This window comes from Buteo buteo, chromosome Z, assembly GCF_964188355.1.
Source record: "Buteo buteo chromosome Z, bButBut1.hap1.1, whole genome shotgun sequence".
NCBI classification, from domain to species: Eukaryota; Metazoa; Chordata; class Aves; order Accipitriformes; family Accipitridae; genus Buteo; species Buteo buteo.
The window spans coordinates 19,659,509-19,683,676 of record NC_134204.1 but is presented as its reverse complement, the minus strand read 5'-3'; the positions used below and the strand labels follow the sequence as shown (position 1 = coordinate 19,683,676).

General features: G+C 41.9%; 1 protein-coding gene across 2 annotated transcripts in view; it reads left to right on the top strand.

The window, feature by feature from the left end:
- Nucleotides 1–240: 240 nt before the first annotated feature.
- LOC142027281 (chondroitin sulfate proteoglycan 4-like) overlaps nucleotides 241–24,168 on the top strand; it is a 45,322-nt gene continuing 21,394 nt past the window's right edge. For both annotated transcript variants that reach the window (XM_075021138.1, XM_075021137.1), the window contains exons 1-5: nucleotides 241–467; nucleotides 10,945–11,108; nucleotides 11,720–15,289; nucleotides 16,106–16,576; nucleotides 17,414–17,590. In XM_075021138.1, coding sequence (XP_074877239.1) covers nucleotides 383–467; nucleotides 10,945–11,108; nucleotides 11,720–15,289; nucleotides 16,106–16,576; nucleotides 17,414–17,590 — 4,467 coding nt within the window. In that variant the 5' untranslated portion in view covers nucleotides 241–382. The remainder of the gene's footprint in view (nucleotides 468–10,944; nucleotides 11,109–11,719; nucleotides 15,290–16,105; nucleotides 16,577–17,413; nucleotides 17,591–24,168) is intronic.

The window sequence follows — 24,168 nt, the reverse complement described above, 5'->3', positions numbered from 1 at the left end:
GCTCTGCAGCCTCCGTCCTCGGAGCAACAAAACGCCGAGCGGCCTGGCCTGGCCGCACGGTGTAACTTCGGGCTGGCGGGACCGCTGCGTAGGAGGCCTGGCGGCCCGCGGGGCCCCGCCGGGGGCCAGGCAGCCGCCGCCGCGGGGAGGCGCGCGGGCCCGTCTCCCCTCCCAGGCCGGCGTTTCTCCTGGAGCGGGGGGCGGGACGCGGGAGCAGCCGCGCTGCGAGGAGGGAGGAGGCCGTCGCGGAGCGCCGGGCCGCGGCGGTGACACTCTCCCGCCGCTCCCCCGGGCTGCGCCGCGCCCCGCCCCGCCCCGGCGCCTCCGCCGGCGGTGGTGGTGCCCGGCCGGGCCGCGGCTCCGGCCCCGCCGCCGCAGCGGCATGGCGGGCGGGCGGGGGGCCAGCGCGCCCGCCGCCCTGCGGGTGCTGCTGGCGCTGCTGGCCGCCGGCCGGCCGGCTGTCGCAGGTAGGGCTGCCCGCGGGGCGCCGCCGTGGCGGGAGGCGCCGCCGGCCAGCGGGCCCGGCGGCCGGAAGGCACCTGCGCCGGGCGAGGGGGGGGAAGGGGGCGGCCCGGCGCCGGCTGACCGGCAGGCCCCCGGCGCGGTGGGGCGAGGCGCCGCGGGCTCGGGCCTCCGGCTGCCGGGCTCAGGTGGGGCTCGCCTGAGAGCTGAAGCGGGCTTTTCGCCGGTGGCCTCCGCGAAAGGGAGCGGCCCGCCCGGCGGGCGGCGCCGAGGGCCCGGTCTTCGGGCCGGCAGCCCCGGCGGGCGAGGCCCGGCCGCAGCCGCAGCCCCTCGGCGTGGGGCGGGAGCCGCCGGGCTGCGCGGCGGAGCGGGGTGGCTGGCGGGCAGCTCGGGGCGCCCGTGCTTTGCCGCTCGGCGCGGCTCTGCAGACAGCGGCCTCGCAGGTGCTGGGGGCAGCAGGCGTTTTGTGAAGGCGTAGGTGCCCCCTTCCTTGGAGGTGAAGGCCGAGCCTGTCAGCTCGGGGTTGAGCCTGTGTCGATGGCTGTTTCCCCCCCCACAGCGGAGATACTGGGACTTGACATAGCTAGACTTGCTAATAAAAACAAACAAAACCCAAGCAAGGTGGATTACCACTCCTCTCTCCTTTTTTTTTTTTTTTTGACAATCATAACTGCAGTATGTCATGAGGAAGGTGCTAAGGCACGTGCAAGAATATTCCCAGCTTTAGTGTGCATGTGAACTAGCAGTGCCTACGTTAAGTATTGGCCACCAACTGCGGGTATCTGTTTTTTGGCATCAAAATTCAGCTGTCTTACGTCTGGCTTTTCAGACATGCCAAGAGGTCTGCAGCTCTCGCTGATGGTGATGCACGTTAAGTGCAGGTCTTGGGTGGTCACCAAGACCACCCCTGGGACAGCCGAAAACTTCAGCTGGGAATTTCTTTTTCTTCTTCTGTGACACATTTTCAAGTAAATTGTAATTAGAGCATCCAAGACTGGCAATAAAGTTTATTATTTAAATACCTCTTTAAAATAATGGACCAGCAGGCAGTTGCAGAAGTGTGCTTTTTCGTACTCTGCAATCCCATGTCACATGAACCAATTGCCGTAACTCCGTTTCTTTAGAAATGTCGAGTGTGTTGTCAGTTTCTGTGATTGTATGGTGGCTGCTTTCTCTACATGGGAAGACTAGTTAGAAACAAACTAATATTTAATTGTAACTTTAAAAAATAGTTTTCAGTTCTTCAGAGATTAATGAAGGCTGAATTGGTAGTTTTTCTTACAGGATTAATTTCAGATATTAAAAATTAAATACACCTCTCTTGTCTTTCCACAAGAGAATTTCACTGTGTGGAGCTCTAAGTGATGTTGTTACTGGTTTTGTGAACAAAAAGCCTGCATGCAGGGTAGGGGGTTATTTTTTTATTGCTCGTAGAGATGTCTCGGAGCTATCAAGGATGTCAGGGAGATCTGATTGCCACTGAAATTTAGTAGTGTTGTCTTAAATGTCATGATGAAGGGTTTTGTCATTGGTTTTGCTGGCAGTAATGTTAGGCCAACCAGTACTGCTTTGAAAATGTGAAGCTGATGAACCACTTTATGCCTCGCTGTTGCAGTAGTGTCCTTCATTCCTGGTGTTGCAGGCCGTGCAAGGCAAAGCCAGAGCCAGAGGGTATATTTCCAAACTGCAAACTGCAAGGTAGGGGCATCAGCAACGCAGCCTGCTGCTGCTTGTGCTAACCTAGGTGCAGCAGCGCAGGATGCTCCGACTGAGCTGCCTTCAAGCTCAGCTTACCCGGGCCATGTGGACTTGCATCGCTACCAGGTGAGCTTGTTAAATTCCAGCTCTCCTATCTTACTCCCTCTGCTGCTATAGCTATAGCCATACCCAGAGATAGAGAGTTCTTGCTCCCAAAAATCTTAGAGTGAAATGGAAATCCAGTCAAAGGCTGGAAGGAAAAAAAAAAAAAGCACTAACAGCTTCTTATAGGCAGTGAACTGAAATTAAGTGTTAAAAGGTTTTCCCAATTCTTCAGTGTGTTTCTGTGATAGAACCAGAAATTAACATCAGCTCTGTTCATCTGACGTTCAGTGCTTTAACTACAGGGCCATCTTTTCTCTGGAAATCACAGAATCATAGAATGTTTTGCGTTGGAAGGGACCTTTGAACATCATCTCGTCTGGTATGTAAAGCATTTGTAGATGCAACACAAGGATGTTCCTCACTGTGTACATTTTAGGTGAGCATAAGAGGCTTACAGACTCTCATAGTGTTTGATTTACACACAAAATCTCACTGTAAATCCTACACTGAGAAAGTGTGAATCAACCCTGAGAGTTCACTTTTGAATAATAGTTACATTAGCCTTAAAGGGCATTCCCAGTGAATCTGGCAGCTCCCTTTTCCACTTCCATTTTTCCCATGCTCCTTGTGTGCTGTTGATGTCATCTGCTACAAGCTTAGGTAAGAGGACAAAGATGGAAGTAGTATTTTTTCATTATGAAGTGTCCTATTTGGGTTCTTCATTTTCTTTCTGTCATTCTGCTGCGTTATTTCTGCTTTTTGTCCTTGTAGGAAAGCTTCATTAACCAAACTCCTGTTTTGTGACGTATCAGCACTGTGTTTTGGAGAGTGTAAGATTTGTAAGCAAACCCGTATTACCTAAGATATTCTGTGGTACTGGTAGTGCTTTTCAGTCTCACCAGTTGAATTTGATCAAATCTGTGATCAAATGAGGTCAGGTTTCAATCAGAAACTTGGGAAAAACCAGCTACGAATTTGATTCTTCACTGCTGTTCAGGAGCAAAAAAGCAAATATGAAATTACTTCAAGAAAGTAATTGCTGTCAGATTTTGTTTTTCTGACTGCTAGTTTACTTAAGCTTTGAATCACCGGAACTGATAATCTTTATTTCTAGAATATGCAGCTCCTGACAACTCCATGAAACCTACGGCAATTTCTTTTACTATTTGCATTTTATTTTAAAAAATAGTGATTTTTGTCACCGATGTGCTATAAATTCTAGGCAGACCTTTCCAAAGTTCCAACAAAATGTTAGCCATGTAAAATATTTTGCCTGAAAGAATTATTTTTGAGTTAGGACAGCTTCATAAAATGAATTCTTCTTTTATCGTATCTTCATAGCAGCTTTTTCATACCACTTGGAGAAGTTTTTTCAGAAACTTCAGTATAAATTAATCACTTTTAAACTAATTGTGAGTGCTAGAACCCAGTATCTATTTCTCCAAAGTATTTTTATATACTCTGAAGTTAGGATTCTTCTGTAGTCACAATGGTTTCAAATACATTACTGGCAGATTCAAGGTGAAAGAAGGAAATACAACTAGATAGGGAAATAAATGTACAAATCGCAAAATTTTGGAACAGTACAGTGTGTGAAAGAATCACTTTGGCTCAGGTGTTCTGATAAATGGTTCCAGCTAAGTTCCTCAGCACAAGACTGAAACATGCTAAAGCTACAAACTTCTGTAGTGTCAGTATTTGTACGCTAGGGAATTCACTTTAGAGAGGACTGACAGCTCTTCTGGTGGTGCAGTAATTGAAGTCGTGGACCTGGGTGTGAAGCTCTGTTAGCTGGAAGGAGGTAGAGAACTGGTTTGGTTCTGTGGGGCAGCCCTAAACATGTTTATAGTGTAGAATGTGAGCCCATGCAATAACTCCAAATGTATTCTTTAATCTCTCATTCTGCCTTTTTTCTGGTAGGGGGCTGTTGAAAGCTTGTTACGTTGGGTACCTGGAATTTGGTACGCTTTCACTAATGTTCTCTCGCTTTTTAATCTGTCTCCACTTGTGCTGTACAATCAGAGTAAACGAGGCTTTTAAAAGTTATTAATATCACAACAGCTTATTTATATTTGGTATTAATAGGCTCTGAACACTTGTTTCCATCACTCAAATCCTATCCCAAGGGAGAGTCTTCCTATTATATTTATGTTGGAGGTTGCATGCTGTTTTTCCTGTGGTTTAGGGGAACAAAGTTGGGACCTGCATCTTCATCCTTTGGGACCTGCATATTTTGTCTTAGTTACAGCAGAAGCTATTTGGGACTGAAGGTGTCTCTCATTGTTTGCCTAGCATTTAGTGCATGAGAACCCTTAATGAGGCTTCAAGCTGTACTTCTGTATAGCCTGAAAGTATTCTTACGATGTGGAAACCTGCCTTCGTCTCCAGATTGCACAACCCTCCCATGTCTCACTGGAGCACCCTAAAAGACTTGGTAGTACAAAAGAAATTTATCGGTATGAAAAACAACTGCTCTGTTTTGAGAATGGAGGGACAAAGGCAGAGAGGGGGGACAAAGTTATACCACTTTGATTTCTTTGCAGCCCTGAAGTGAGCTCTCACAGAATGTGCCTAGTAGTCTCATGTGTGAAAAGGTCTGCTCTGCAAAAGGAGAGATCACGCCTTTTTCACCAAATGCAGGGAGAAAGAGGCTGCACTCTTAGCCAGAGCTTCTACTTGCACATCCAAAATAGCAGAGAGTCAAAAACATACCCAAATTTGTCAACACACAGATAGAAAACCACTGTTGCCTGGAAGATTATTATTTATCTGAGCTACCTGTCTGTGCCACTTGATTTCTGTTCCTGTTACACTTTTGTGAATGAGCTGCAGGGGACAAATCTTCAAGGTGCAAATCTAAGCTGGACAATGGGAAGACTATTTATTTGAATAACTAGAACAGGTCTTGCCTCTAGATATACTACAGGTGATGAAGCCAGTACCTCATCAGTCACAACTGATGTTGTATGTGCTTGTTGCACTTTGAGTATGCTGTTAGGATGGATGAATTAACCTTTACTTTGACTTTGCATTTTTCACATAGAAAGACAAGTACCTTTATTTTCTTGAAGGGACGTTGGTACACTTGGAGTATCTTGGGAGGCATGTGCATCAAACATCTAGTGGATAAGGACCTTGTCTGTGTTTGGGGCTCCTAGATGCCAGTGCACCACAGGACAACAGTAGATGGTGAGACAGCAGGTTCAAAACTAGTGAATTTGTTGTCATCCTCCCCCCCCCGCCCTTCTTCTTTTTAATTCCTTTTTATACAGCCAGCCTGTAGAGCTCACTGATACAGATTATTAGTGAGGCCACTGCAAGAACTGTAATCTCAGCTGAGGAGTTACTGTGGCACAGAAGTGATTCTTGTCTTTGCAGCTGACAGCAAACAAGCCAACCAAACCTCCTGGTATGGCAGTTCTGGAGTTTGGAGAGGATCCTGACTGAAAATACATGGGCTCTGTTAGATTTAATCCTTTACTTTTATGATTTTATCTTTAGTGACTAAGTAGTGTAATAGATTGCATGCCTCCCCCCCACTGCCTCGCTCCCTGCCCTCCCCCCCCCCCCAACAAGTCATATATAGTTGTTTTCAGGCAAATTAGCAGGCTTGAAATGGTTTGGGAACAGTTTGTCTGAGCAGCAGTAATTCTGTGGCCTAATTATGGTATTTACTGTAGTGTTGAAAACAGAAGATCAATATATTGTATAGTAAAAGTAAACAAAAGTTTTTGTCTACATCAGAAGGATTCAGGATGTCCGAATATACTTTTAAGTGTTACCTACATTGTTTTTCCTTACACTATAGGCTTCTGGCCAAAGCATTATCTTTAAAGGGCCCTGGCACTGATACCTCCTGAACATTTTGAAGACAAAAACATTGACCAAATACTCTCTTACATGGGAACTATGTAATTTTCTTTCCTGATTGAAGATCAAATTATGTGGGTTTTTTTTGTTGGTTTTTTTTTTCATGTGAAAGGGTGGATGTTAAAGGCAGGGGACGGATCTGGTAAAATGTCCCTCTTCTCTTTTTCATCTGTGAATGTAAAAACCTTTATGGATTACATGAGTATAGAAGTCTTTCTGGGTTACTGTTCAGGCACAGTAGGGAAAGCCTTTCCATATGACTGTCTTTGGGAAGAAGGTGTAAAAGGGATCCGAAGAAGGAAAGGACTGAGGTATGTGGAGCTTTGGCTGTCCACAGTGGAGACCAAAAGGAGTTGACCAGACATGAAGTCTGCATTAAATTACTTCCAATTAAGAAGTGAGCATGGAATTGTGATTCCAAGATCACTGTTACTCCTTATGATGCCTATGCATTGCTGAGAAGATTCATAATCTAGTCTGAAATGAGAAATACTGACAGAAAAAATGGGAAAAAAGAAAAAAATCTCTTATTTCTATTAGCTCTTTAGTCTAGGTTTTGTTGTTGGATGGATGCGTGTAGCTGTGTAGTAAGTCCTAGTTTGGTTTCTTGTACATACATTTCTAGGGAGTTAGTTTTGGCAGTGGGGAGGAGACAAAGCTTTTATTGCTTTGCGCTTTGAGCACAGAAACCGAGAGAAAAATTATTCAAGGTGTAGCTGTTTGTTGAATTTGATGATATTTTTAACACTGGAGAATAAAAGCTGCACAAAAGGATAAAATGCCAGCATAATGCCACCACTAGATGACTAGTGAAGAACCTTTTGCTCTGTGATTATGAAGGCTTTTGCTGTGCCTGGCCTGGTTTCTCATGGTTACTTGTAAGAAACCTGTGGACAGAGCTGGAATCTTCAGTAAAAAAAACCTTACACTTCCCATATAAATGTTACCTGCTATGATGGAAATATTAGGAAGGATTTGTAACCCCAGTGTGGTACTTCTAGTCAGACTTGAGGGTTGGCTCTAAGGGAGAAGGAAGAGATGAGGACCACAAATTAGCCAGTAACTCAGGTTGAACAGATGTTTAAATTAGCATTCGATGTGATTATGCCTCTGTTTTTTTGAGCCTTTGTGTATATGTGTCTATGTCCATGAAGGGACATTACAGCTGATGTACATCTGGCTGTTATTCTCAGGTGCTTCCACCCATCTTTTCACGTTGAGGCATAGAGCTGTTAGAGAATAGGTTGTCTGCCCAGGTACTCCAGAGGAATTGTTCCCTATATGATGTGTTGAATTCGCCTGTTCCAGTACCAAAGGAGCTTCAAGGCTGGTATTGTTGGTTGAATGTCACTTACTTTCTGTAATGGTATGGTTAACATCAGATGGTCCATGACAAAATGTCCCCTTTTCAAAAGCTGCGGCACCAGATTCATTTTGAAGTCACTCATAACACAGTTTCAGCCAGAAATCATTCCAGAAGAGTTTGCTCTAGAGGAACTTGATTCCTATATTATTGCAACATGCTTTTTAGTCTGGTGGGTACTGAAGCAGAAATCACACCAAGGCAGTGTAGGTGGTCTTGGCCCAAGATCTCATTTAGTGCTGGATCAGTGCCTAGGCTGATGCTGAGCTTCCTGCCCCACCTTCAGTGATGGATTCTGACTCTGAAGTGTTTTATGGGAGGCAAAAGCTTTAACTTATGTTTCTTTTTTCTTTTCCAGGAAATTAATGTATAGTATAAACACCAAACTGTTTCCCAGTGGCACACTGCAAAATATTGACTCTGTAACTTCATTTCTAGTTATTCTAAATTGCACTTAATAAGCCATGGATAAGTTTATCTTTCTGCTCAATTGCTTCCCCCAAAATCCAATGTTTCTTCCGCATATACTTGAGTCTAATGAAAATATGTCTTTAAAAGTTATTTTCAGGTTCCTTCAGCAGTCATTAGTTTTGATTCAGGAATTCACAATGAAATTTGGGGGCTGTGTTACAGTGATCATAATGAAACTTTCAGGACATTAACATCTTCATTTGTTAATTTTTGAGGAACTTGACTGGTAAAGTTATAATGACATCTCTTACTTGCCAGTTCTGTAGGGGTACTAGGATGTAATGTAGCAAAACGAATGTAACTGCTTCTTGGAGTCTCAGTAGGGTGAGGAGAAGGTTCTGCTTGAGGTGAAACCTTGTACCCATAACATTATATTGATATTCTGATGTTACTACAATGGCTGAAGGAAACGGAGTAATCCTTTGATTACAACAGGTTATTTCAGACAGCTATGTTATGCCTCCTGTGATCTTCAGGAAGACAGTATCTATGTGGCTCATTTGCTGAAATGGAGGTCAGGGAACTCCCTTACCTGTGTTATTGGGACCAAAGCTTTCTAGGGTAGGGACAATCTCCTATAGTCCATCTGTACAGTAGATACAATAGTGACAGTCCTAGCCACTGCCTAATATGAATTTGCCATGATATAAAAATTATAAACATTTAACCTGCTTCTTGGCTTATTAGTAAAATTCAGTCCTCACTTATATTAGGGGTTTGTCTCTAGTTCTATTATTCCAATACTTGCTTTAAAAGGGAGATCTTTCTTTATTAACCCCACAGTAATAACATTTCTATGTACAACAAACACACTGGTTCTCTTACTGTATAGATTTTATGGAAGACCTGTAACATATATTAGAGCTCTTTGGTGAAAGCTTCTTTTATGCTAGAAGTAAACTGGTGGGGAAGAATTCCTTTTTGTTCAACTTGGAAACAATTTTCTATGCACAGTGGTGACTATTCCTTTGCAAGAAATATGTGTACTTCAGTAATCTAAAAATCTTTCCTGTGTTTCTCTGGGTACTTAATTTAACACACTATTACATAGCTTTTGGCTGTGGGGTTTGTTGAAATCTTATTCTTGGGAAAGCCACATATAATTTTTATGTATATTACAGCAAGTTTTTAGATACTATTAATGATTGTTTCATGAAACGGCTGGTTAATGAGACCTTTGATTTGGTACTCTGAAATGTGCAGACTCAGTTCAGAGTCTGAGTTAAAATTACACTTCGTAGGCATCATCAGAGTGTGTTAGATTCAGCAGAGGGACAGCTAATGTAGAACCAGGAACAATTAAACCTCAAAAGTCCTCTGCAGTTATGCTTAATTTTGAAAAGAACTTTGTTAAAATGAGAAAGTTGTCTAAGAATGAAGCTAAAAGCTGCAGAATAAATATTTAACAGGTGGCATCCTTAAAGAGCTGTGTCCAAACATAGCTGAAGCATCATAAACCCTGGCAGATGTAATGTGAAAATAGACAGGCCTGAAAAAAACCCAAAGGTTAAGGATCAGCTAGCTGAAGGAATCAAATCTTTTACTAAATCCTTCTTAAATACGTCAAGAACAAAAACCCTGCAGAGGGTCTGTGCAGCCAGTTGATTATCAGTATAAAACAAGCACTCAGAAAGGGCATGGCTGCTACAGAGAAGCTAAACAAAATGGTGTTTACTGCTAATTGGGAGGAGTCCCAAACTGAACTACATTTTTTGGAGGGGGAACGAGAGGGGTTGATGTAAAAAACCGCAGTGATGAAATTGCTCACTTGCTAAGGGTAATGTCCGATCTCATGCTTTAAAATCCCTGGGTACCTGAAGCCTGGTGGGTGGCAAATGTTATGCCAAAGTTTAAAACAGGAATGACCAGGGGACTGTAAGCCTGACATCCATACCATTCAAATTTATAGGTAGTGTTACAAAGGATAGAAGATGCAGAAGTAGGATCAACTTAGGAAGAGTCAGTAGGATTTCTTTAAAGATAAGTTCTGCTTTACAAACCTCTTGGAGTTTTCTTAATGGGAGTGGGGAAGATGACTAAGATTTAGATTCCCAAAAGGCTTTTGGTAGAGTTTGACATCAAAGGCTTTTGAGCAGCCATTGGGTAGGAATGCAGGGCTTTGTATATTAAGTAATGGATTAAAAGATAGGAGGACGGGTAAATGATTGATTTTTTGTTTTTATATTTATTTTTTTTTGCGTAGGAGGAAAGTTAACCAGCAGAGTTCTTGAGGATTTGGTCTTGGGATCTGTGCTATTCAGTGCAGTAATAATGGGGAAGGTAAAGCCAGTGAGTAGTCAAATGAGAAAGTTTGCTGGTGTTACTGTTCTTCAAGGCAGAAAAGAGGAGAGGAGAGGGTGAAGGTGGCCTGTACAGAACTGAGTGACTGGCCAGCAGGGCAGCAGAGGTGGTTGGAGGCTGCATACAGGAAACAAGAGCCTGGAAAAGAGCTGGATGAGAACATATGAAAGAACCACACAGGTGGCAGGAGACCTGTGGGTCTTCTCATCAGAGATGACAAAGGATGTCTCTGACAGAGATATAAGAGCATGTTGAAGATGGAGATGTTTCCAAAGAGAAAATAAAGGAGTACTTCAGAGAGAAATCCTTTGGCAGTTACAAAATAGACTAACTGTGGCAAGCTCAGGAAAACACCTGAAACAAAAAAATAATTGGAAGAGTATTTGAAGGAAAGTATTAAATATGATTGCACTGTTCTTAGGATTCCCTGTCGTCACTGTCGGAAGTAGAATATTGGGCTATATTTATTGCTTGTCCATACTGGTGTGGCCACTGGGCTCTTACCCAGTTGCTTGGACTGGTGAATTTGATATCTGAGATCTATTTTCATTCATACCTAAATAAGTATATAGAGAGTTAATATAATTTTTTTTATATATATTTAGCTGTAGATAAGAAAAAGGTATTTTTTTGTGTGGCTACATCTCCTGTTTGTTTTCCTTTCCTTCTTTCAGTATCATTTTATGGTGATAGCTTTGTGGAGTTGAACGTGGCAGAAGCATCCTCTCAGACATCCTTACAGTTGCGATTTCGAACAAGCAAGCCACATGGACTGCTTTTTCTTGCAGCTGGGAAGAAGGATTATTGTTTAATGGAGCTACGCTCAGGAAATTTACAGGTATGGTTTATAATTATAGCTAAAAAGATATGTGTAGCCTGTGTTGTTTAGTGTTTTCCTTTAAGCTGTTACCTATAACAATTCTGAAAGTTTATTTTTTTAAAAAATGGAAAAATCACATAATACAATTGATAATTTCAAAAGATGGTCTTTATTTCTTACAATGCTAGTTATTAAAATCAGCCTCTAAAAGCCTTTTTGATCTCTAGATCTTAAAATCAAGATCATTGTGTTCAAAGCATGGGGTTCAGTAAAGGCAAAATTTCATATTTGATGATGTTAGCATCATAGAAAATGTTTGGATCCAAACAATAGTTTTTCTGTAAGGTGAGTTCTTGAAAGATCATTGTCACTTGGGTTCTCAGGAGTTGTTGGTCCTAGCAGAACTGCAGAGGAGTCTATTCCCTCTTCTGCAATTATTCAAGTCATACTTGTGATGGCAAGTAAACCTACACAAAATTTTAGTGGGATTTTATTTTTTCAATTATATTTTGTAAATTATGTGCTTAATATGAAAAGTTATGAAAATTAATGTATTAAATATATCTTAATATATTGATTATGAAAAATACCACTTTGGATTTTGATAGTTAAAATTCTGTCTCTTGCAGTTGAGAATTAACTTTGGCATGGGGGAACGAGTACTGCATTCTCAGCAAAGATCTCAGCTGAATGATTTAGCTTGGCACCTGGTTGAACTACGTCATGAACATGATGATGTCACATTGGTAATTGATAAACATGATAGAACTAGTGCAAAAATGCCTGGAATTCTCTATGAATTAAATATTGATTATGGATTCTACATAGGTGGTACTAGTAAACTTGATGTTCCCTACCTTGTTGGAGCGCTACCTAGTTTCCGAGGATGTATTGATGATGTGTTGTTCAATCAGCTAGACATTCTGATGCCTCTGAGACCTTCTCCTGGCTTTAAAAATGTCCATGAAGTTTTGGTGGGATGCAGTGATGAATTCTTTGCAGATGAAGATGAACCTATTAGTTTCTTCAGTTCCAGATCCTATGTTTCTTTCCCATCATGGAATGTTGATGATGAGGGAATCTTGGAGTATAAATTGCAAACCTCAGCTGCACGTGGCTTGCTGCTTTACCATCCTGGGCAAGCGGGAGATTTCATTGCAATGGAAATGGAAGATGGATTAATTAAAGCCTATGTTGGAAACCATAAAAGTAGAACCCAGCTTTCCTCTCATAGGTCAGTCAATGATAGTCATTGGCACTACATCAAACTGAAATTTACTGCAGAATATTTGCAGCTGACATTGGATGAAGAAACTGTGAAAAAATCATTGCCTCCCCACAGCAAGCTGCCGCTTTTGAAGGGGTCTCTCTTTGTAGGTGGTGTAGATGACAGCACACGGTCAGAAGTGATTAAGTTAGAGCTAATCTCGGTGTCTGGGAAGTATGCCAGAGGAGGATCCTTCAAAGGTTGCTTAAGAGACCTGAAAGCCAATTCAGAAAAGAAATCACTGAAGAATGTTCTGGTGACAAAGGACATATCAGCTGGATGTGAAACGAAGACTGCTTTTAATACAAATCTTTCTTTAGAGATGGCTTTAAAGAGCCCTACTGTGAAAGTAGCCCCAACATTTGCCATTTCCCCTGAAAACTCTGTCTCTCTGGGCAAGGAAGACAAAAGCCACCTCTTAGTTCTAAGTAACTTGATTGTGCCAGAGGGTGGACAAGCTTCACTCGAATCTAAACATATTAGAGTCAATATAGACTTTCAGAAATTAGGGATTCATCAATCACAAATTCTTTTTGAAATAAAGGAACCACCCTCTCATGGAGACTTGAAACTAGATGTTGAACCAGTGCAGGAGGTAAATACATTTACTATGCAGGATGTGTGGCAAGGGAAGATTATTTATGTCCATGATGGCTCTGAGGACACTTACGATTATTTTAATTTCTCCGTTTCTACCAGCAGTGAGAAGATTGTACCTCCATATTTGCAAGGAAATGAGCAGCATGTGTTTCGCATTACTGTCACTCCAGTAAATGATGCGCCTGAGATCACGCTTCCTGAGGGAAACTTGCTTCTTCTCTTAGAGAACTCAAAGAAGCGTTTGACTAATGATCTGATAAAAGTTCTAGATAAGGATACAGATCCTGTGGGTCTCAGTCTTTCAGTACTTGGAAATCTGAATGCAGATGCAGGATTTTTAGAAAATTCAAAGCATCCTGGAAAAGCTATTACTACTTTTTCTAATGAGGACTTAAGAGAAGGCACTGTTTTCTTTGTCCACACAGGTGTCAAGAACTCAAGGATTGTTCTGAGGGCAAGTGATGGTGAGAAGGTGAGCAACACTGTTGTATTACGTGTTATGGCAGTTCCTTTGGATTACAGAGTTGTCAATAACTCAGGAATAAAACTACGCCAAGGTGTTACAGCTCTGATCACACCTAGGCATCTGGCAGTTGAAACAAATGCTAACCTCCAGGAGCTGGAGATACGGTATGAGATCACAGAGGCACCCCAGTTTGGGGAAGTTCAAAGGCAGCATTCAAGGGGGGAATGGAAGCAAGTCAACTCTTTTTCTCAACGCTCTGTTCAGCGCAGCCGTGTGAGATACTGTAGCACTTTCAAAGAAATTCAGCTGGAAAATGTTACTGACCATTTTAAATTCAAAGTTAGCATAGGAAACAGAATCAGTGAAGAGCATGTGTTTCCAATCAAAGTGAAATGGTTAAGGTACAGTTTATTGAAACATGCTCCTCTAGAAATTGAAAAAACAAAAAGGAAGTACTTGAATTCAGATAATCTTTTTGCTGTGATTGTGGATCTAGAAATACCTGAAGATGAGCTTCATTTTAAATTGCTGTCCCTACCAAAGAATGGACAGATCCTGCTTAATGACCAGCCTTTGAAAAAAGATTCAGTCTTTAGCCAGAAAGATATTACTGATCAAAAAGTGGCATATGAAGTAATCAGCAGATACCATGAAGACAACCGTGATTCGTTTAGATTCCTCATTTCTACAAAGTATCTGGAATCAAATTTATATGACTTTGAAGTCTACATCAAATCAGATTTCAGAAACATTATTTTGACTAACAATGGCCTTACTGTTACTGAAGGTGAAGGAGAGTTAATAACAAGCACGAAATTGTTTGTGCAAACACTGGATAATAAAACTTTCCAATATAAAGTTGCACAGTTTCCTAAGCATGGGAAATTAAAACTGATTAATTTTTCAGGCTCATTCAAGAATAATGATAATCTCACCACTTTCACTAACAAAGATATAACTGATAAGCGCCTTATGTATGTGCATGATGATTCTGAGACAGCATTTGATGAATTTGTTGTCAGAGCTTCCAGTGAAGAGTCAGGAAAGTTGGCAAACTTTGATCCAGAAGTAGAACCTTTGTCAGTAGACATTAGATTCAACATTTCTGTCCAGCTGAAGAATGATGAGAAACCAGTACGTGTAATTGATAAGATGTTTAACATAGTGAGAAATGGGCAGCGATTATTAACTTTGGCAGATCTTTGCTATCATGATCCTGATTCTGATTTTGATGATGGACAGTTGCTATATACTAGACGTGGCATTTCCAATGGGGACTTGGTGCTAACAAATGATACTTTGCACAGACTCTACCAATTCAAACAAGTGGACCTGGAGCAAAAGCAAGTCCTGTTTAAACACCATGGTGCAGATTTTGGGCGTTTTGTGCTCTTTGTGACGGATGGCAAGCACTATACCTCTTTGCTTCTAGAAGTTAATGCCACTGATCCTTATGTTAGGTTGGCAAATAATACAGGCTTGTTGGTTCAAAAAGGGAAAGAGGAAACTGTTACAACAGCTAACCTAAGTGCTATTACAAACCAAGACATAAGAAATGATCATGAGCTTACATATGAGTTATTGTCTTTCCCAAAATATGGAAGAATATATGTAAATAATCTATTGATGGATTCCTTTACTCAGTTTGATCTGATAAAGGGGTATGTGACCTACAGGCATGATGACAGCAACAACCTTATTGACACATTTAACTTTACAGTCCATGCTAGAGAAGTCCATCTGGATGCTGGAGTGCATGTTCGCATATATTTGGAAGGTCATCAGTGGCCACCAAGGATTGTGAACAAAAACAATCTCTTGGTTGAAGAAGGAAAACCAGTTAAAATCAGTAAAGGAAAACTGCAAGTAAGTTAACTGTGCTGTCCGTTTCTGCAATCTTGTAGCAAGTTTTCTTCACTGCTTTCTCAGCCATTGCAGTGTGGTTAGTCTCTCTCTTCTTTAACTTCTTTTAGTTCTCACTGACATGGATGCATTCTGGATGCTTAATTCTGGAGAGACTGACACTAGCAAGCTTCCGTTTCTAGAAAGGAAAACCGTTTATGTTAAAGAAAATGGCTGCCCATATTCTTTGACTCCATTGCATATTGGTGCTTGAGAAAGTTAAGATTTGGAGATGCTGCATTTGTATGTTTGTTTTAGTTGTGACAGTTGTTGGTACTTCATGTATCATTCTTAGTTGAGCTGGTGGGAAGTGCCAAGGAAGAAAGGGTTTTGTTTCATTCAGTTTGGAGCTAGCCTGATTAACACTGAGGATTAGATCCAAAATTTTAAAACCACCAAGTCACAAATCTGAGGTAATTTGTCTTTGATTAATACTTTCCTCCCCATTGTGTGTAGCCTTTCAGTAACCACTGTGAGGGTACTCTGGCAGCACATGGCTGTGCTGTTGAAATCCTTGTTTCAGGCAGGGGCTTACGGTTCTTAGGCTGTTAGTTAATTCCACAGTGTGTTCCTTTTCAAAATTTACAAAACAATCCCATGATGTGTTTATTTAATGTCTACTTAAAGTATTGTATTGTATTAGGAAATGTGTAACCCAAATGTGGAATGCCAGTTAATTAGGAAGACAATCCCAGGTTAAAAGTGAAGAATTCAGAAGAGAATTATAGAATTTCTCCTATTTCTGTTTAAATAATTTTGGGGTATGTTTTTAAATTTAAGGTTGTTCATGAAAACAGTTCTCCATCTGAGATAGTGTTCACAGTAAGACAGCTTCCATTACATGGATACATTCGGAAGTTTTCCTCAGAAGAAAGTTATCTCGGTGCTGACCAAAGGCCAGTTTTGAGCTTCACACAGCAAGATGTTGATGAGGGCAAAGTTCAGTATGTGCAGACAGTTTCTGACCAACTAGATGACCGTTTTTCTCTGGATGTGACTAACGGTGTCCAAACAGTAAGTGGAATAGACATCTCTGTAGACATCATCCCCAGGATGATTCCACTGGAAGTACAGAACTTCACAGTAATTGAGGGGCGCTCAAAAGCCCTAAAGGAAGACTATCTAAAAATTTCTAGTAGACACTTTGCAGGACTCAGCTGTGAATTTATTTTAACTGAGCAGCCAAAACATGGGTTTGTTGAAGACTCTCGTGTTCCTGGAATGAAGTTAACCACATTTACCAGAAAACAGGTAATGCACTTAGATCTGCTTTGCTGTAGTCATGATTAGTTCTTTGTATTGCTAAAAGCTATGGAATGATTTGGTGGGAGGTGGTGCGATGCATGCGTTTGAGCTTTATTCTGGCCTTGTACTGAAGATCTTTCTGCAGTTGCTAGCTGGTCATTTGGGGTGGGGAGGGAGGGTGCCTTGTTGTTTTGGTGAACCACATCACTTCTTTGTGTTTCACTGATCACACAGACTAATGTGCTATAATCACACTAGACTGATGGGCCACTCACACTTAGCCAGAGTTGTTGATGGTCTGGAAACCTAAGACAGACAAGACTGTGGGTACATTTTGAAAAGACCAGAGGAAATGGTGTGTAGATTGATCAAGGAGGAAAGTGGAAAAAAATTATTTTTTTAGGTCATGTCTTTGCTCACAGAGAGCCAGTGTGTGCGTGATAAGCTAATTTTCAGTCTTTTAGCTCTAAGAAGCAAAACTGTGTCATAAGTCATCATCTACTAATACTATGTTCAGTTTATAGATTCCAGGAAAAATTGTGGTAAATATAATGGGACTGGATTTTCTATTTTCCTTTCAGGAGGAAGGGGGAATGTCAAGACTGGCAAAATAAGATATTCTGGCTAGAGGAATGGACAGATGAGCTGTAAAATTTGCTGTTCTGGACAGAACAAAGATAGAGGTACAGATCAGATAGGAGCATAAATAAAGTCTTAGAAGTCATAAACAGTTGAGGCAATAAATACAGAGGGGCTTGACTACACTTGAATATTTGTGGTTTTTTAATATGGCATTCATTTTCTTTTAGCCATTTTAATTTTTCAGGTTGTTATATTTTTCAGGTGGAACAGGAATTAATCTACTATGTTCACGATGACAGTGAGGAACTGATGGACAGCTTTACTGTGATAGTAAATAACACGGAATTGTGGAAACAAAGTTTGCCCCAAACTGTATTTGTAACAGTTACTGCAGTAAATGATGAAGCTCCTGTTATAAAAGTTAACAGAATTCTTCGGGTATGTTTGTCAACATTTTGAAATGTTAAAATTATTTCTAACCTGATACCATTTAATGCACCTTCATTAACAGAGTATTAAGTTTGTATCTGGTGGGATAGTCAATATAATAAATGGTGGTCATGGGATTTAAATAAATTAATGTTACTGAAGGGAGGTAGTACATGGGTAATGTGTATTTAAGGAGATGCTAGTCATCATGAGGAACATTTTCTGCTGTTGTAAAGTTTATCTAGAGGGCTGACTGAGCTTTCTTTTGATCTTAAAGATACATTAAGTCTCTTAGACTGACAAAGGGCTTGTGGCATGGGATGGCTTGCACTTGGATCGTTGTTGTGTTTTAGTGTTGTTTGCTAGGGCATCTTCAAGACTGTTAATGAACAGCGTAGCTTGGAAAAATAACAAGAGTAGTGATGATGAGGGTGCAAACATCTCACTGTTGTCTTTTCACAGCCTTCAGACCCTGTGCCTCTTGCCACTAAGTGTACCGAAGGGTCAGACCTGCTGATGTGTAGTCTGCTGCCTGCTCCTCTCTGGATTCCCACTGGGATGGGATGAGAGAAAAGAGCAGCATTCTCACTGGCACTTAATTAGAGAATTGACTACGTGTTGGGTATTTATGATACAAAACAGGAATATTCCCTTCTTTAAAAGTTCCTGATAAGAATAATACAATGCAATCTGTGAAAACCTAGGGTGTTAGCAGTCATAAAAATATTAGTGCAGACACTGAAGTTATTACTGTATGATACCATGGGCTAAAAAAAGGACGTGGTAACTTGATGCTAACTCTGCTCCCCCCCCCCCATTCCTGAGGAGAATTTAAAGATTGTTGACTGATGCTACCTTTTGCTCTTATTAACAATAGCTGGCTTTTTAATCTTATGATCTTTGAAAAAAGTCACTACTGTCACTTCAGTGTCAGTGCTTCTTCAGATTTATTTATTTATAGGATTGTTATTTGTTTGTGTTATAATAAGAGCACTCAGTATCAGAACCAATTCATTATGGATATTGTGCCCATGTAAACCAAAAAGTCCCCACATGTAAAGGCTTCCAATCTGAGATCTGATGAGTGAAAACAAATCGGGTGACTCTGAAAAGCAGAACAAAACAGATATGGGTCAGCTAATGAACCTGTGGTCACAGTAAACCAGCTGACAGGCGTCAAGACAGAGAAGATATTTAGGAATAGGTTTGAAAGAAGCTAAGCAGGTTATTTTGAGGCTACATCATCCCTAGTGCTGCATGATGCAGTTTAAAAATTGGTGGCACCTAAAACATGCATTTAATTTTACATATTTAGTTGTGCGTTGGCAGAGGGAAGATGGTTTACTGTAAAGATTATCATAACCTTGTGTTGTGTATTTAGCCTTTTCACATGAGAAAAGACATAATTTTTAAACAGCGATAGGGGTAGTATTGTGCAGCTTCACAGTGACAGCAGGTAGTCCGTGATAATCTGCAGATGCCCACAACACAAGACACCCTGCCCTGAGCAGAGCCTGCTGGCAGAAGGGCAGACTCGCTTCACAGAGTTAAACCTTCCCTGGTTAAATTAATTACAATGGTACTTTACAGACATCAGCACAGCACCCAGTAATGTTTGTCTAGTCACAGACAAAAGGGATATATGTCCACTCAGAAATTTTTCTGTCTCCTTTCTGGTGCATTGCTGGCATTGAACTGCAGTCAGTTAATGGAACTGAGGCTGTGCAGTGCACTGCAGTGCAGCATATGGATTTTTCTAAAAATATCTGTAAGTCTAGGCTTCCCAAGAACAATAATAACACAGCTTAACCTAGCCAAAGTTGGTCCTCTCTGCTAGGGAAGCAGTTTGCATGCCCAGAACCAGGATGCTGCCTTGGTGCCTGTGGTTTTGCTGGTCATGCATAAGCTATTGCTGAGAAATAACTTTTATTTTTGTCATGAGTGGGTACTAATATGCACACGTGTGTTGGGTTCATGCACAGACTAAAACAAATCTGGCAGTCGAGTTACATGCTGGGAGGATTAGACTGAGATGATCCTCTTCAAAGCAAACTTGCACATCCAAAGTAGGTGGGAGAAAATGGGTTTTTCTTAGTCCTGCTAAATATCGAGATGAGCTGGGCATTCCTGTGTAGGGTGATAACTTGCTGGCTCCATGTTCTAGCCAAGCAGTCTGTGCTCTTCAAGGACATTGCTAGTGGTGAATGTTGAGTAATAAACTGTGTGTTGCTTTTTTTAAAAGCAGTAGCTCTTTTATATCTTTTGAAAGGTTGGAAATGTACAAAATATACAAAAGTATAAAATGAGGGACCAGTACTGTGAAAACTGAAGTCCATTAGGACCATTTGAGTTGACTGAAGCTTAACACCTCAGAAATTTTGCAGATCTCAATACAGAGAGTGAGAAAGAACTGCTGAACAATTAAAAAATAGATTAGCATATGGCATCTGCTGTTGAGAAATAGCCTCTGTAAAGACCTGCATTATGTGGCCAGTGAGGTTGGTGTGGATATATGAAAGTTAATTTTGGCCTTTGTCATGAGGCTTCTGGCCAAATGCAGGAAACTGTTGGGCATGTGTACACATGCTGAATGAGTCCTTCAACTCTAGCTCCCTCACTTCTGAGGCATCCATAACATCCCTTCTTCAAACAAACTTGTCTGTTGTTATGAAGGTTATGAACACCATGGGGGAATTTCAGGAGGACAAACAACCAAACATTTTGGGAGTTGTTTCTGATTTTTCCCTAGGAAATGAAAGTAAGTGAAATTTTTAGGGAGTTGGGGTTTTTTTTGGCTGAGAATTTATGACATGCTGAAGTATTTACATTAATTGTAACATATGAGATGCAGAAAGTTTTATTGTCCTGAGAGCTTCTGTAAGGCATGCTAGTAATCCTTGCATTTAATTTAAAGTCTTTCCATTAGAACAGTTAAGTGCATGAGGGATGTGTTTATTTAGAAACTATACAGCATTTTAGGTATAATATCCTAAAATTTCCACAGGTTCTATGGTAATTTTTTTTTCTGGGGTGGGAATGGGGAAAGGAAGTAGGATATTTTTAAGAAAATCACTATCCTGGCATTATTTGCTGCATTTATGTATGTTAAATGTATTTATGGGTAGTGATGCTGTGAAATGACTGTATCCTCCTGTTGCCACAAGAGGGCTGTATTTTCCTAGAATTAGATTAAAAAAAAAACACCACTGATTTTTTGTGTTTGTTTGTTCGTTTTGGTTTCTTTAAATCACTCACTCACCAGAGTATTAAAATGGCCACGAATATAGTGTCTGGTAGGATATGTAGCATGCAAGGACATACTGACAAGCTGAATGCTGTAAGTAAAGCAGAATGAATTGCTTCCCATTGGGCAGTGTCATGAACCATGAACCTTTTTTTTGGACCATGCCTGTGGAATGTGTTAGGCACATGCAAAATTAGTGTAATGCTACATCCTGGAAGCTCAGATACAGTTTTCTGGTGCTCTTCAAGGAGGACTTGATCCCAGATGTGGAAAATAAGACACTTGTACAGTATTTGCAGAATTGTAAGTGTCTGCTTCCCTGCAGCCCTTTTCAGCTCTTGGATCTCCTTTCATTCCTCAAGGATCATGTTGCAGGTCATGTACAGTACTTTAAAAAGCATTGTGTGTTAGTGTGCTGGAACAGTAGAAGTAAACACTGGCTTTATAGAAAAAAAGCTAATTTTTTCCTTTAGTAAAAAAATTTCAAAACTCTAGGGCATTTAATGAGTCATTTGTAATAACATGTTTGCATAGTCCTTTCTTATGTTTTTGCATATTCTGTGTGTGGCCTTTTATTTTCTATGTAGGATAATCTGACTCAAGTGCTACTGAGATGAGTTAAAGGGTCTCAGTACAAAACCAGTGACACTGATGTGCTTATTTGGTGCCGCTCAATAAGTCAGCCTTTGCTATTACTTATCATCCGATGTTTTCTTAGGTGGCGTCTGTTATCAAACTTCAATAGTAGTAATTACATTACAGTGAAATACGTATTTCAAGGGAGGAAGTAGCTATTTCGTGGTTGCAAGATACTTTCTATTATAAAATGTTAATACAACTTCTTTTTATCTATTTAGAAAACAGATATATATGTGGGGGTCTGCTACAGGCTACCTGACCAGTAAGACCCAGCTGATGAGGCCCTCTATAGAGAGGTAGGAGCAGCCTCACATTCACAAGCCCTGGTCCTCATGGAGGAGTTCAGCCATCCTGATGTCTGTTGGAGGGACAATACGGCAGGGCATAAGCAATCCAGGAGGTTCCTGGAATGCATTGATGACAAATTCCTTCTCCGCGTCATAGAGGAGCCAATGAGGAGAGGTGCTATGCTGGACCTTGTTCTCACCAACAAGGAGGGGCTGGTGGGGAATGTCAAGCTCAAGGACAGCCTTGGCTCTATGAAATGGTGGAGTTCAAGATCCTTAGGGCAGTGAGGAGGGCACACAGCAAGCTCACTGCCCTGGACTTCAGGAGAGCACACTTTGGCCTCTTCAGGGATCTGCTTGGTAGAAAGCCATGGGATAAAGCCCTGGAGGGAAGAGGGGCCCAAGAAAACTGGTTAATATTCAAGGATCACCTCCTCCAAGCTCAGCAGTGATGCATCCCAACAAAGAGGAAGTCAGGCAAAAATGCCAGGAGGCCTGCATGGATGAACAAGGAGTTCCTGGACAAAGTCAAACACAAAAAGGAAGCCTACAGAGGGTGGAAGCAAGGACAAATAGCCTGGGAGGAATAGAGAAAAATTGTTTGAGTAGCCAGGGATCAGGTTAGGAAGGCAAATCCCCGATAGAATTAAATCTGGCCAGGGACGTGAAGGTCAACATGAAAAGTTTCTAGAGGTGCGTTGGTGATAAAAGGAAGACTAGGGAAAATGTGGTCCCTCTCCAGAAGGAAACGGGAGACCTGGTTACCTGTGACATGGAGAAGGCTGAGGTACTCAATGACTTTTTTGCCTCAGTCTTCACCAGCAAGTGCTCCAGCCACACTGCCCAAGACGCAGAAGGCAAAGGTGGGGACTGGGAGAATGAATAACCACCCACCATAGGAGAAGGTCAGGTTCGAGACCATCTAAGGAACCTGAAGGTGCACAAGTCCATGGGACTTGATGAGATGCATCTGCAGGTCCTGAGGGAACTGGCGGAGGAAGTGGCTAAGCCATTACCCATCATACTTGAGAAGTTGTGGCAGTCTGGTGGAGTTCCCACTGACTGGAAAAGGGGAAACATAACCCCCATTTTTAAAAAGAGAAAAAAGGAAGACCTAGGGAACTACAGGCCAGTCAGTCTCACCTCTCTGCCCTGCAAGATCATGGAGTGGATCCTTCTGGAAACTATGCTAGGGCACGTAGAAAATAAGAAGGTGATTGGTGACAGCCAACATGGCTTCACTCAGGGCAAATTGTGCCTGACAAATTTGGTGGTCTTCTACAACGGGGTTGCTGTGTAGAGTGGATAAGGGAAGAGCAACGGACGTCATCTACCTGGACTTGTGCAAAGCATTTGACAGTGTCCCACATGACATCCCTTGTCTCTAAATTGGAGAGACATGGATTTGATGGATGGACCACTCTGTGGATAAGGAATTGGCTGGATGGTCGCACTCAGAGAGTTGTGGTCAACAGCTCGATATCTGAGTGGAGAGCAGTGACGAGTGGTGTTCCTCAGGGGTCGGTATTGGGACCGGTGCTGTTTAACATCTGTGTCATTGACATGGACAGTAGGATTGAGTGCACCTCAGCAAGTTACTGACGACACCAAGCTGTGTGGTGTGGTTGACATGCTGGAGGGAAGGGATGCCATCCAGAGGGACCTTGACAGGCTTGAGAGGTAGACCTGTGTGAACCTCTTGAAGTTCAGCAGGGCCAAGTGCAAGGTCCTGCACATGGGTCAGGGCAATCCCAAGCACAAATACAGGCTGGACGATGAGTGGATTGAGAGCAGCCCTGCGGAGAAGGATGTGGGGATATTAGTGGATGAAAAACTGAGTATGAGCCAGCAATGTGTGCTCACAGCCCAGAAAGCCAACTGTGTTCCGGGCTACATCAAAAGAAGTGTAATCAGCAGGTGAAGGGAGGTGATTTTCCCCCTTTACTCCTTTCTCGTGGGACCCTACCTGCAGTACTGCATTCAGTTCTGGGGCCCCCAACATAAGAAGGATGTGGACCTGTTGGAGGGAGTCCAGAGGAGGGCAACAAAGATGATCAGGGGGCTGGAGCACCTCTCCTGTGAAGACAGGCTGAGAGAGTTGGGGTTGTTCAGCCTCAGAAGAGCAGGGTCTGGGGATACTATATAGCGGCCTTCCAGTGCTTAAAGGGGGTCTACAGGAAAGACGGGAAGGGACTTTTTATCAGGGCGTGTAGTGATAGGACGAGGGGTGATGGTTTTAAACTGAAAGAGGGTGGATTTAGATTAGATATTAGGAAGAAATTCTTTACTGTGAGGGTGGTGGGACACTGGAACAGGTTGCCCAGAGAAGTTCTGGCTGCCCCATCCCTGGAAGTGTTCAAGGCCAGGTTAGATGGGGCTTTGAGCAACCTGGTCTAGTGGAAGGTGTCCCTGCTTAT